This window comes from Pinus tabuliformis, chromosome 9 (assembly GCF_031772625.1).
Source record: "Pinus tabuliformis cultivar Carrire ecotype Pingquan chromosome 9, CPIR1, whole genome shotgun sequence".
NCBI lineage: Eukaryota > Viridiplantae > Streptophyta > Pinopsida > Pinales > Pinaceae > Pinus > Pinus tabuliformis.
The window spans coordinates 709,085,657-709,100,219 of record NC_142307.1 but is presented as its reverse complement, the minus strand read 5'-3'; the positions used below and the strand labels follow the sequence as shown (position 1 = coordinate 709,100,219).

Sequence of the window (14,563 nt, the reverse complement as noted above, 5' to 3'; positions counted from 1 at the left end):
GCCACGGAATTTGGTGGAGAGGATAGAATACGTGAGATCTCCAAAACACAAAAATCATTTTTGGAAATTCCGCCTAGAAGTATATCAATTAGATTATTAATCGTTTTTTAACTATTTCATAAGTCTAAACTTAGGGAATATGGTTAATTAATCAGTATTAATTGAGATAAGTTCAGAATCGTCTAGAAACTCACACGAACCGATCCAGAAATGATTTGAGCCATTGATTATTTAATCTTGGTCATTGGAGTCCCAACAGAAACATATAAGAAGGGATCGATGTGGTGATGGAGAACACACCAGTGTAGACACTCAGTTGCCCAGGCAGTTCGATTTTCTCAATGGCAGTGGTTCAGCACAGAAGATAGAGCCAGAGGGTGAGTAGCAGGTGGTTGAGGAGGGTAGCAACATTCCAGGAGGAAGTTTTCCAATTCCAGGAAGAGGCAATGAGAGGAACGTCAAATTCCACAGAGGCTCTGTGTAGCCACTGCGTAGAAAGTGACACAGAAGCTCCAATGTGATGCTAGGAAGCCAATCTAGGTGGCAGAAATAAGGGGTGGAGTGAGAGAAAAATATCACAACAATTTTGCCAGTATTTTCCTCGGATTAGATTGCCAGTAGAGCATCAAAATTATTGTACTTAGATTTGTTGCTGAAGAAGAATAATAAAACCATCATTTGTTGCACTAGTTTTCCCGCATTGGGTTTTTCCAAGGACAATTGTCCAAAAATAACTATGTTAAAATTCTTGTGTGTGTTAGAATTTCTCAGTTTCTAGTATTTTTATTTTCCGTAGTATTTTTATGGTGAAAATTACAGTCGTGATTTTATTTGTTGTTTGTTGTAGCAAACAAACTACATAATTAAATTTACAGTTAGAAGAATAATTTACAGTTGTTGCAATAGATGAAATTTTCAGATTGGGAGGAGCCTCTATCTATTAGTTAACTTCTCTTGTTTTGGATTTAGATACTAACCCTCTCTTTTTGCTCTCATTGATTAGATAGGACTTCATTGATATCAGAGTTAGATCTAGTCTTTGAGTTGTTTCTCTCATTAAAATCATTGATAGCAATCTCATTTGTCATTAGTTAATTGTGTTAGCATCATTTAAATTTTCACTTGTTCTCATTGTCATATCATATGAGTGAAGAGCATCTTAACAAACATTATAACTAAGGCATTTGATATTGTTGTAATTGCTTCATCGAGTAATCCTAAATTGCTTTCATCAAACTCGGTTATAAGTGTTTTATATCTCCCACATTGAAGCATATTGTTATTATTGTATCTCTTTGAAACTACCTAATCTAATCATCAATTGCATTATCATTCTAATTTAGTTTTGCATTCCTAAAACTCACCTCCAAGCATAAGTTTGGTTGATACAAAATTAGGACCACCTTCTTCACACAATTTGACAAGCTTGACCCTTACTCAATGATTAAAACAGGTGACCTTGCAGTTCTCTTGTGGGAAATCCCTTGTTGGAACGGAGGCACTTGGGTCGTTAGAACTCCTAGGCAGGTATCGTTAATGAGGCCTTAAACTCCTTCGCCCACAGTTCTCTCTACAACCTTGTTTAAGACTTGTTTCAAAACAATTGAGAAGGAGGCTTTCATCTAGATTAGGCATATACTTAAAATCAACCAAGATCTTCCATTTCACGCTCAATAGACCTTGCATTCATTCATCATTTGATCATTGGTAATTATAATTGTGAGCTCATATATAATTGCAAGCTTTATTATTCTTGTCAAAATCGCTAGGGTCCGGAAAACCAAAAAATCGTAAAAATCGGGAAAATTCTGGTAAAAATCAGCAAACATCAGCAAAATCAAGACACAATCAAAATATCGGTAAAAATCAACAAACATCAACTAGCCCCTTTTCCATGAGTAATGGCAGATGGCGTGGTATCCTCTCAAATTATGGTGGACAAAACAGGAAAGTCAACTTTTGCACACAAACTTCGATGGTGGCGATTCTTGCATCGTTTGAAAGGTCTTTGTGTATAGAATAGGAAAAAAGGTGCAACTCTAAAGCGAAGAAGATTTACCCTCCAAAAAACATTATTTGTGTTGGAGAATCTAGTATGGCAGGTATTTAAACAATTTTCCTTATCCTTAATAAAAGCTTGTGAACTTATATTAGCTTCTTATTATTCTTTGTTAGATTCTTTTCATCAAACAATTATCAAGACCATAAACCATGAAGATCATAAAAGACAATGGACACAAAATATAGGCTCCAAGCTAGGGAAAAACCCCTCAAAGCAAGAAAACCCAAAAAGCATCTCCTCTCTTCTTATAGAATCAGATCAAATGAGAAATCCAAGACCCAAATGTCAAGACCAAGTCCACTCACAAGCCCCAAGTCAACCCTCCTTTCAAGCCTTTCCAACAAGTCAAAGTCTCCTCAAGTCAACGACAATCAAACCCTTCCAAAAGTTGGCCAAACTTAAGACTTCTGCCCCTGCAACAAAATTTCAGCCCCCTACAACAGACTTGCAATTTTTGGCCTTCCTGCAACTCTGAAATTTCGCAAATGTGAGATTTTCTAGGGTAAATTCTCTCTCTTTTGACTTCGCTTTTCTTCTCCTCTTTCCTTTCACTCCTTCCTTTTCTATTTTGTTGATTTTTATCCTTTCTCAAAAGATCAAACTTGCTTGAAGAGTGTATCGAATGAGGCTGAGTCGCTCTTATATATACATATCTAAGGAAGTCGAATTACCCCAAACTAGGGCCGACTTGAAGAGCCAGGCCTACTTGGACTTCTAGGGATAATGATGTTTTGACCCAAAATAATATTTTTTTTACATTTTCATTTCAATGTCCAAATGTGACTTGACTTCAAGACTTATGACAAATACTCTTTTGACTTGACAAACCCTAGAAGCATGAAGAACATGCTTGACCTAGTGACAAATCAACTTAACCATGAAACCCGTGCTAGAAAATATTAATTATTTTTCTTCTTTCTACAAATATATACAATTTCATAAGTACAAAGATAATTATGAAGACCGAAACTAGTTACATTTTCCAACACACTGCCTTATCTAGGGAGGTATTCATAATTACACAACTGGTACAAAGATTCTCTCAAACTGAAATATTCTCATAAGGAGAGTTGGATTGATAAGCCATCTTTAAGCATCAATATCATATCCAGCATTGTCCAATATCAACATTGCAAGGCCTTGAGTAACAAGCTCCAACCCTCCACTAGATTATAACACAATGCTGGAAGGCATACATCTTAGCCTCATAAGGCACATACCCCATCCGGATGTTCACCAAGTATGTCCTTTTAGGACTATTCTTGTCTTGGAATTCCAATCCCCAAAGAATATCAGTCCTCTTCAACCACACTTGTCTTGGATACCCTATCCTATCCTTAAAGAGCATCAGTCCACAAGATTACTTCCTTTCTTGGATTTCTCAATCCTCAAGGAGTACCAATCCTATATGTTTATCCAATCCTCCAGTCACCATTCTTCTTCCATGGCCTTCACTAAACGTACAGTTGTTAGTCCTAGCCTAATGCATGACACATGAAGAAGAGAATATGATGTCCATCATCACTCCCTCTTAACCAGAAAGGAGATCCTCATTCCCTCTTGATCAGGGAATAGATCCTTACTCCTTTTCAATCATTTAAGGAGACTTTCCTACTCCCTTTAAAGCATAGAGGAGATTCCTCACTTCCTTTTAAATAGGAAGACATAAGCACAAGCTTTTTAACATGTCGCAAACATCAGCTACTGATTCTTTCATGGAGATCTTCAAGTAGTTGCATGACTCCTTTTCTTTGCATCTCATCATATTGAGCTTTAATCTTTTTGGAATGTTATGGAGCCAAACTCTTTCCTCAATCTATGAAAGGGTTCAGGCCATCAACCTCTCATAGCACTTTCCTCTAGTCATCACCAACAAGAGCATTATATTGAGCCAAACAAAGTATAGCTAGTCATAGCTCCCTCTTATCATGAAAGTGATCTTCATTGTACATGAAACATAAACATCAAGTTAACTTTTTGTATTGCTACCTTTCAATCGCAAGATGATTTAGACATCTTGACCATATAATCCTCCAAGGATTACTAAAGCCATCTACTCAATCCATGTATACTTTTAATTGAGTTCAAAACAAACAGTTGTAGATGCACTAGCCTAAACCGCCATTATGCATTTCTCAGTTTCTGCAACATTCTTCCAGGTAGAGAAACCATTTACCAACCAGAGAACCAAAACATCAATATCATAATTACCTCATCATGATGGCCTTTTGTCAATATGTCAAATATCAGTTACTTGTTTCCTTTGAGATCAACATCCTTCTGCATGGTCTGTCTTCATATTGTATCAAAATCCTTTTTCCATGATATTAAGTTTCAATCAAAGTGCCCATGTAACGAACTAATCAACAAGCTAAAACAACTTCTCCTTGAAGTTGTCATTGTCAATCTTCTTTCTTTAAGAGACCATTTGGATGTTTGAATGATATCATAATCTCTATGACACGTTATCTTATGGAAGAGCCTTGCCACTCCAAAGCATACGCACTCTTTTTTTACAGGCATCGAGTAACAATATGCAATACCTTTCATGCCCATGTTACCAAGCACATTCTTACGACCAACTCTTTCTACAAGATTCCTGTAGACATGAATTTTACCTTCTAGAGAACAGTTATGCATACCTTAACCATCTACCCATCCTTGCTTTGGATGACCTTGCTTCTTAAGCTTCCTTATCAAAGATAAGCTTCCTTTCCAAGGAGGAGAAAGACTTCAGTTCTGCCTTTCAAACCGCAACTTGACCATCAACATCCTTTCATTCTTCAAGATAATTGTTTCCATACTAAATGGAATATATATGTCATGTCGTAATGCTTCTCAATATAAAAGAACCTTCCCTTAAATGATAGTTCTTATTTGACGATCTCGATGATCCTTTCTGCAAGATGACTACCTCTAACATTATGTCAGAAAAATACTTGGATGAACTGTGATGTATAAGATGGTCCAAATCTTTTTCAATTCTTGTCAGCTAGATAAATTCTTCCAAAGCAATTTGATCATGTAGACTCTAAATCTTCTACAATCATATGTTTCCTTCTATGACGCCATGTAAATCAATACTCTTCTAGAGAATGCAATGGTGCATGCTACTTTAACTGTTACTTTCTAATAAAAGAAAGACAAACTACAAATAAACCTACTAAATGTGTAGCTCCCTCAATAGTATAAATCCTTAGCATCTTCACCTTTTGACTTCTTCTCTGGTTCTTCCTTTTCTTCAGTTATGTGAGTTCCACTCCTTTCCTTCCTTTTGTTGTTTTTCTTGTTTGGACAATCCCTCTTAAAATGTCCATATTCATTGCAGCCATAACATTGTATCTTAGACATATCTTGTTTTCCTTTGGACTTTCCAAACTTGCCTTTCTTCTTCTTGGATTTTACAACAAAGGCTTGCGAATTTTCATTTTATTCAGTGTCATCCTTTGCCTTCGATCTTGTTTCTTACAAGATACATTGAGCCCATAGTTCATCAAAGGGAGTAGTATCTTTTCTTGAGTAGGACCAATTGCAAAACTACTCCATTCAAGTGGCACGGCATTTAATACACAAGTAGTCATCTCTTAATTGGAGATGACTTCTCCAAGCCCTTGCAATTGACCCCTTAATTGTGAGATCTTCATAAGATATGTGGCCATATCTTCATTCTTTGATATCCTTGTTTTATCATAGATTGCTTTAGACGTACTCAAATCAGCAACAAAGGGAATGAGATGATCCTTTATAAATTCAATGAGAATCCTTTGTGACCTTAATTCTCCCTTCTCGTATCTTACTAATTCTTGAGTCTTCTCTTTCTCTAGTTGAGTAATTTCACCAAGAACATATTCCATGACTTTATTTTCTATGAGCACTAAATCAATCATTTTCTTCCATGCTATAAAGTTTGTTGATCCAACGAGCTTGTTGCTTTCCATGCAAAATGAAGCCATTTGATTTGTAGATTGAAACAGAGAAAAATACGGTACTTGTGAAACAAGTGTCCTTGATAATGCCTTCAACTATTTTGAGGCTTTCAAGAACCTTCAATAGCATCAAAGATGTCCTTCAATAGTAAAGAGGCTTCAAGAGAGAAAGATAGATGTTCTTCTTCTTGTACTAGAGAGCCTTCAATGAGAGATTATAGTCTTCTTCCTTTTAGGTCACTAGGTCTTCTTCCTTGAGCCCTTCCTTGTGTCATTTAGCAAATGATGTCCTTCAATGGATGTCTTTCACTTATGCCAACAATGATAATCTTCAAGTTGCCTTCTTCTCACATTTACTCTGACACCATGTTGGAGAATCTAGTATGGCATCTATTTAAATAATTTTCCTTATCCTTAATAGAATTTTGTAAACTTATATTAGTTTCTTATTATTTTTGTTAGATTATTTTCATCAAATAATTATCAACACCATAAACCATCAACATCATAAAAGACAATGGACACAAAATATAGGCTCCAAGCCAGGGCAAAACCTCTCAAAGGGGGAAAACCCAAAAAGAATGTCTTTTCTTCTTATGGAATCAGATCAAATATGAAATCCAATACCCAAATGTCAAGACCAAGTCAACTCACAAGCCCCAAGACAACCCTGCTTTGAAGCCTTTCCAGCAAGTCAAAGTCACCTCAAGTCAACTACAGTCAAACCCTTCCAAAAGTTTGTCAAACTTTAGATTTCAGCCCCTACAACAAAATTTTGGCCTCCTGCAATAGACATACAATTTTCATTCTTCATACAACCCTGAAATTCCGCACATGTGAGGTTTTCTAGGGCAAATTCTCTCTTTTTTGACTTCGCTTTTCTTCTCCTCTTTCCTTTGACTTCTTCCTTGTCTATTTTGATGATTCTTCTCCTCCTTTCTCAAGAAATCAGGCTTGCTTGATGAGTGTATCTAATGAGGTCGAGCTGCTCTTATATATACACATCTAAGGAAGTCGAATTACCCAAAACTAGGCCGACTTGTAGAGACAAGGTTGACTTGGTCTTGTAGGGACAAAACTGACATTTTGACTCAAAATAATTTCTTTTTACATTTTTTTTCAAAGTCCAAAATGGAACTTGACTTCAAGACTTATGACAAATACTCTTTTGACTTGACAAACCCTTGAAGCATGAAGAACGCGCTTGACCAACTGACAAATCAACTTAAGCATGAAACCCATGCTAGAAAATAATAATCCTTTTTCTTCCTTTTACAAAAATATACAATGTCACAAGTACAAAGATAATTATGAAGACCGAAACTAGTTACATTTTCCAACAGCTTAGTGCCTCGAAATGCTCCGGAGAGGTTTCCGACCCTATTTGCCAAACTGGGTCCCGCTGATAAAAATGGTTAGATGAGTTGATTCCTCCACTATTTCCACTCCAAAAGCATCGAGATGGATGACAAACAATGTAATGATCCAATCCAGATCATAAAGTTACAAATGTCATGTAAGAAAACATTTTCTCTTGTGATCTAATACAATGAAGTATGTTGTTTTTTGTTCTTGTGTAATATCGCAAATTCGCAATTGATAAATGTTTTGCACGATATTGCATGGAACAGAATGGAAACATTGATAGGAAGAAACTTTTCTGAGTTTTAATTGTTTTGGAATTTTTCCCTTCTTGAAATGTGTCTCATCACAAACATGGAACTTTTCTCACTTGTGATATTTCAGAGAACTAGATCGTTTTTTAAAGCTTGGACAGGGCGTAATCTGCCAACTTTCAACAGCCCCAATACAGTGTGCTTAAAAGTTTGCTCAGTGAATGTTAGCCCAAACACAATTAGAGAAATTGATCCAAAATCAAAACCTTACCCATGCAATATAAAGTTACAATGTCTAAATTCTAAAAGGAAACGAGGATAAAGATCCCAAAGTTGCTAATAACCTGGGTGAGTTACCAGGATGTCATAATAACTCTAGCGAGTTATTCTAAATTTCAATATTTATTATATTTTCTACCTATCCCACTTTTTGGTATTTATCACATTTGCTTTCTCCACCATATGTTTTTCAAATTTGGGGATTACCACATAAACAATGTCAAAAACATGGTGTATCCTTGCTTCCTAGTCTTGTTGATATTACAGAACTAATATCGACAGTAAAAGAGAAATAATTAAAATATGTGCCTACATAAATGCGTATTTAAAAGTATTCACAGCATTCAGCACTAGAAAACGGAACATCCGACAAAAGTTACAATCATATATTACAATAATACATAAATAAAAAAATGTTTCCCCACATTCAGCACAAATAAACAGAAAATCTGATAAATGTTACAATAATATACAAATAAAAATGCTTCACATCCAAAACAATGTAACCTTAAATTCAAAGGTATTCACATTGCACAGTGTTTAGCACTGATGAAGAGAACATCTGACATATGTTACAATAATAAACAAATCAAAATTCTCTGAAATTCAAATCAATATAAGAAAGATTTAGTATCAACCTGGCAAGCTCTAGTCTTGGCCCTTGTCTCGGCTGTCCCTGGAATATCATGATTGGGCTTACTGAATCGTTTCTCTCCACGATCACAAGAAGCCCATCCATCTGAAAATCTTCCACCCCTAGCCAGACCAAAAGAATAATTGTATTACAGAGCTCACCTAGACTTTTTAATAAAAATTATTGACTTCCACAAACTACAACACATACTGCATGCTTGCACGGACAACAAATTCAGCACGGATCACATTGGATCTCTCATCAAGTTGAATGGTCCTGTCTTTTATCTCAAATGAAATGTTGAAGAAAAATGCTATCTTACGCCATCCTATGGGAAAAAAACCAACAAAAACAGTTAGGACAAAACCAACAAGCTTTGCATATTGCCAAGTGCATCCACACAAAAAGACATCAATGGCACCAAAAGAAACATTAAGAACCCAAATAACCCGTTAAAAATTTTCTTTCATGTTACATTTACCAGTCTTCTTGATGAATGGTTTCCCCTGCAGTACAACATAGTCACCTTTCTCCAAAATCTGCAATAAAAAAACCATCCGTAAAAATAATGCCTAAGCAGATAACACCTTTAAGTTAAATAAAAATGTTGGATGTGTTCTTTAATCCTCACAATTTCATGGCAGGGATGAGGATGACCCGAAGCTACTCATATTTTGTGCACATGGGAAAATGTCTCGACAGCATATCAAAAAGAATGTAATTCAATTGGACATACAGAAGACAGGACATACAAGAGTAGTTGTAAATTGTAATACTAAATAGTGTTTATATGAACAAACAAAAGTCTGATACACACATGAAAGTTTCTCCCAAAACAATTATTAATATTAATAACAAACAAGATTTATAGGCTGATTTTAATCCACGTAATAAATTTTAATAAAATAACAACTCGTTGACTTTATTACAAAATGAGCTAGATCACTAAAAAGGGAAACTATAGATAGAATTGAGTCACATATCTAAGCTCAAAGGAACCTTCTCAGAATGACACAATATGATATTATCAAAGAATAACTGGTGCACATATTACAATGGAGTCTACCGCCTTATATACAATTGTTCACTAAGCAAATCATTCGCACTTATGAATGTGGGATTCACTGCTTTATAAAAAAATTAAACATCAACATATCCAGAAATCATAAAGTGACTTTACCACAAATGTAAGCCGTATATTCCAACGGACTTCTCTCCCTTTTGACCAATAAGTATAATCATCATATAGCCTTTTCATTCTCTGATTCCACTTTCTGCGTGGAAGTTCCTTCATAAACACATTTAAATAATTAATGACGCTAGCTGTACCATTTACACTACGTGCCACTTTGATATATGCACCCTGTTGCTGCATTAACCCACACCTAGAATTATCATGCAGAAAGTCTTTAACTCCACTTTGTGTGGCCCTGCAGGCAAGTTTCGAGTTGAGACTGGCACTCAATTCTCAACTCTTCTGTCTAGGCTTACTCCTAGCAATGCGAAGGGGGGAAGACCCTAAAGTTGTCTAAGGTTCAGCTAGCTTCAAGCTAGCAAGTTAGTTTTCCTAAGACTTAATTACAAAATTGATACACTTCAAGATATACCATCCAAGTGAATCTACAAGCTCAATGAGCACATAATAAATATAGATTCACCAGTATTGACATGGGACCAGTGCCAAAAGCAGATGCTTGCCAAAGATTCCAAGTAAAGATACAGCTTTGCAAAACAACTTGGAAAGTAAACCAAAAGCCACAAGATAGTTGCTTTCAAAGATAATGCTGGCAAGTAACAACTTTAGCAAATGCAACAAAGGAAACAAGTGTTAATCAACTTACAAGGAATATATGAAAGACAAATAGGATGCTCGTGAATCAATAAGATTTATCCAAGTTAAAAGCCCAACTCCAAATATGAACCATGAAACCAAACTTAGACCAAACTACCTCGAAATGTACATGATTTCTGATATGTGATGAGATTATCTTGGTTAATTTGAGTTAGTCCTAATCTGAAACAAATTTCAAAGAACTCGTTTCCCCAAACCTCACCCTCGCCTAGGCCCTGAACTAAGAGTGAGGAGTCAATAGGGGTGGAGGATCCCTATCGTCTACTTCAACCAAGATATATTATAATTGGAGGTAGCTTTTAATTATTACAATGATGCATTAGCTATGAAAAGAAATGCTTTATAATGACAATTAAAAGCAAAACTAACTAATGAAGTTACAAAAGCAATGTAAAAGGCAAGTTCAACTATAATATGCACAAGTGTTAAAATTGGCAACTAGGGCCAAACTTCGTGTGGGTCTTCTTATTTATGGCAGCTGATATATTTTTCTTGGATTTGTCGAGAGGTGTAGGATTGATCTAAAGATCATCCAATTCTGACATGTATTCATGGAGATATGAATTTATTTGTGTTATGTGACAATTTGTCAAGGTCGGCCAGCAACCAAATTACCCCAACTTATCCTCAACGTTTTATTATAAATAGAAGAGGTCTTCAAGTCATTTTAACACACACTTCTCCTAAGATCTCTCTCCACTCGTTTGGGTTTGGTGGCTAGAGAGATCAAGAGGGAGAAGCCCTAGATGCAGTGAAGAAAGGGTCTTCTAAGAGAGCCCTAGACGCAGATCTTAATGGAGACCTAGCCGCTGTAATAAGATGCCCTAGCCGCAGTCCTAAAGGGAGGAAGATCTAGCCATACCCTAGCCGCAGTAAGGAAGAGATAAAGCCACATATTTAAGGGTGCCCTAACCGCAATCTAAGGAGGTCTATCTAGCAGCAAGGAAGAGGCCCTAATAGAAGTCTTAAAGGTGCCCTAATCCGCAATCCTGGACGAGACTAAAACACAGTCTAGAGAAACCTCATCCAAGGTCATCCATACGCTGTCAAGAGGCTCCTATACGCTGGCAGAAAAGGCCTTATACGCAGGTTAGAATAAAGGCCATAATCCTCATTTTGGAAAGGTCCTAATCCGCTGTCCTAAAGGTCCTTATTCCGCAGACCTAATCTCCTGTTAAGAGAGATCCATTCGTAGTCTTGTGAAGACTCCTCTTTGCTGTCATGAAAAGACCCTATACGCACCTCTCTTAGCCAGTTGGAGAGACCCTAATCAGCAACTTATGAAGGCATCAAACCACAGTTAAGGAAGGCCCTTATTCACAGTTAAGAGAGACCCTTAGCCACAGCAAAAGGAGTCCTATCGCAGCATAAATTGCTGTAGGTGACAGCGTTGTATTAAAGGCTATGACTAGGCATGAGTCAAGGATTTACTTGGGCCTGTTGGAAGAATCTGAAGCTACAGCTAGCTGCTTTGCTAGGCTGCAAGCCATAGCAAGCAGCTAAGGCTGTTCCAAGGCAGCATTGCAGTGTACATTGAGTACAGGTGGCAGCGTGGATTAGGAGAGACTCTCCTAGGTGGATTGCAGCCCTTGGAGGGCTTAGTTGGCTGACAGTATGGAAGGTTAAAGGGATTCTTCTTGTGCCCTATCTAGAATTGCTGGAGCAGGAAATTAGAGGAATATTGCAGCAGCATTGATGATCCTCCAAAAGGATATGATACAGTACTCTTCATGAGTGTTTGAAGTCTGTAGGTGCTGCATTACTCTTCATGAGTGTTTGAAGTCTGTAGGTGCTGCAAGCTATCAGTGGAATGTTGCAGCAATAAGAAGGGCTTCTAGATTGATGATCTACTACAGCACTCTCATTGGTTGAAGACTGTCATGGGAATTCAGGACTGCATCTCTGAACTGTCATCATTAGTAGAATGATGGTCTTTCTACTGCTGTCATAAATATCAGTTTTGTATACTTGTACTATCTCTCTCTCTCTGCTGAACTATTGAAGAATATAAGAAGAATTGATCAAGGGTTTCCCCACATTGGGGTTTGTCCCTGGCTGGTGCCATATCTTGTGTCCTCTTGTCTTGGCTTGTCTTCTGCTGTTTATGTTTATGTTCTATCTGAACTTTACTATCAAGCTGATGTGATTGCTAATATGAATATTGACATTGGGCTAATATGAAAAATTGAAGTAAATTGCGCTAAGCATAGAACATACCTAAAATTAACATCGTATCAGAGGAGAGATGAAGACAAAGCCCAAGCAAGAGTGAAAGAGAAATCACCGAAGACAGTTGGACAAAGTCAAAGCCTCAATGGGTTCCTCATCCCACTTCTCGGCTGAATTGGAAGAGCAAGAAGTGTTGGATTACGTGAAGGGTAAAATCTCGGAGCCTCCATCAAATGCACTGGTTGCTCCAAACAACAAATACACCAAGGGTGAAGTCGAAGCGAAGAAGATTATCAGAGATTCCATTGACAAGCGTCAAAGTCGGAATCTAAGGGTGGAAGGAAGGGCAGATGCCTTGCAGGCAATAAGTTTGGCCATTATGTGAGGGAGTGTCCAAATAGAAGGGACACATCACATGATGATGATCACAATCATTCTAGGGGCATTTTCAATGATCGAAGGAATGATAGGTACAATAGCAAAGGAAAAAGGAATGCAGGACATCAAGGAAATGGCCGACTCTCCAAGAAAGCAAGGAACTCTAGGTATGAAGAATCAAATGTTGTTTCTGATAAGCAAAAAGAATATTATCTTATATCGGCCCTCTCCTCTACCTCTCCTCCGGACTCGTTGGGAAATTGGCTTATTGATAGTGGTGCCTCAAGGCACTTCACCGAATACAAGGAAGCACTCTCTAATATGATAGAGAAGGAAACAAACTTGGAGATTATACATGGAGACGATACCACCTATCCCGTAAAGGGTGTAAGGAATGTTACTCTTCAATTGGATCAGGGTAACTCGCAAGTTCTTTTTGTACTTGATCTCAAGACGAACCTAGTGTCCATTTCGACAATGGAAGACAAAGGTTACAATGTGGCATTCATAGATGGAAAGATACGTGCTTGGAAAAGGAATTTTAAAGATGCTTTTACTCTTGGGTTCATGGTTGGCACTTTGTATCAAGTTCCAGGAAGCCCATTGGGGACCATCTCGTGTGACACATCTCTTCAATGGCACCGGAGGTCTGCCCATCTTTATTGTAAGGCCCTACCGGATGTGAGACAGATGGTGTCAACGATGCTTGAATTCAAAGAAGAGCATGAAGGTTCATGTCCGAGATGTCCCAAAGGAAAACTTACAAGGGGACCATACCCCTCATGTAATAGCAAGACCATAGATGTCGAACAACTGAGGGGTTTGAGATTCATGATTGGGAATCTCATGTATGCAGGTTAAAGAAAGCTTTCTATGGCTTGAAGAAAGCACCTCGGGTGTGGAATTAGAGGATTGATAGCTATCTGATGAAGCTGAGATTCATTAGGAGTGAAGTCGATCCAAACCTTTGCCTTAAGGTTGTGGATGATAGACCTCTCATACTGGAACCTTATATGGATGACCTCTTTCTGACAGGTGCAGACCCTCTCATTCGTAAAAGTAAGAGGGAGTTGGACTTTGAATTTGGAATGGTGGACTGCAATCCCGTGACTACCTCAATGGAGCTTAACATTAAGAAGTTATGCAGTAGTGTTGTCGGACATGATTTGCGAAATGCCTCTGAGTTACATCTACTCATAGTAGCGTTGATGTTCTTGGTGAACTCTCTTCCAGACATATGTTTTGCAATTAGCATGTTGAGCCAACATATGGCTGAGCCTCGACACTCACAATGGATTGGTGCCAAGAATCGTCTGAGATATCTTCGGGGCACAATCACTCATTGACTGAGATATATTGCAGGAGTTGTGAGGCTGTATTGTTATTCTAATGTTGATTAGGCAAGCATTGTGGAGGATCACAAAAGCACTTTTAAGTGTTGTTTACCTTCAAGTTCTATTTCGATATCCTGGATGAGCAGGAAGCAGAAGTCGGTTGCTTTGAGCAACTTTGAGGCCAAATTCATAGCTGAGAGTATGGCCTCCTGTGAAGTTGTCTAGTTGTGGAAGCTCTTTTGTGAGCTGTTTGGACATGTCCTAGATACCATTGTGATCTTCTGTGACAACCAGAGGGGGATTCGATCGTTGA

The 14,563-nt window shown here is 37.6% G+C and overlaps 1 protein-coding gene across 1 annotated transcript in view; it reads right to left on the bottom strand.

Annotated features, from left to right (window-relative positions):
* LOC149150666 (peptide transporter family protein) overlaps positions 1 to 14,563 on the bottom strand; it is a 107,425-nt gene that overhangs the window by 52,789 nt on the left and 40,073 nt on the right. The window contains exons 2-4 of the mRNA XM_089439892.1: positions 8,999 to 9,056; positions 8,728 to 8,845; positions 8,522 to 8,639 (exon numbers count right to left, since the gene is read on the bottom strand). Of these exons, the coding sequence (XP_089296018.1) occupies positions 8,522 to 8,639; positions 8,728 to 8,845; positions 8,999 to 9,056 (294 nt within the window). The remainder of the gene's footprint in view (positions 1 to 8,521; positions 8,640 to 8,727; positions 8,846 to 8,998; positions 9,057 to 14,563) is intronic.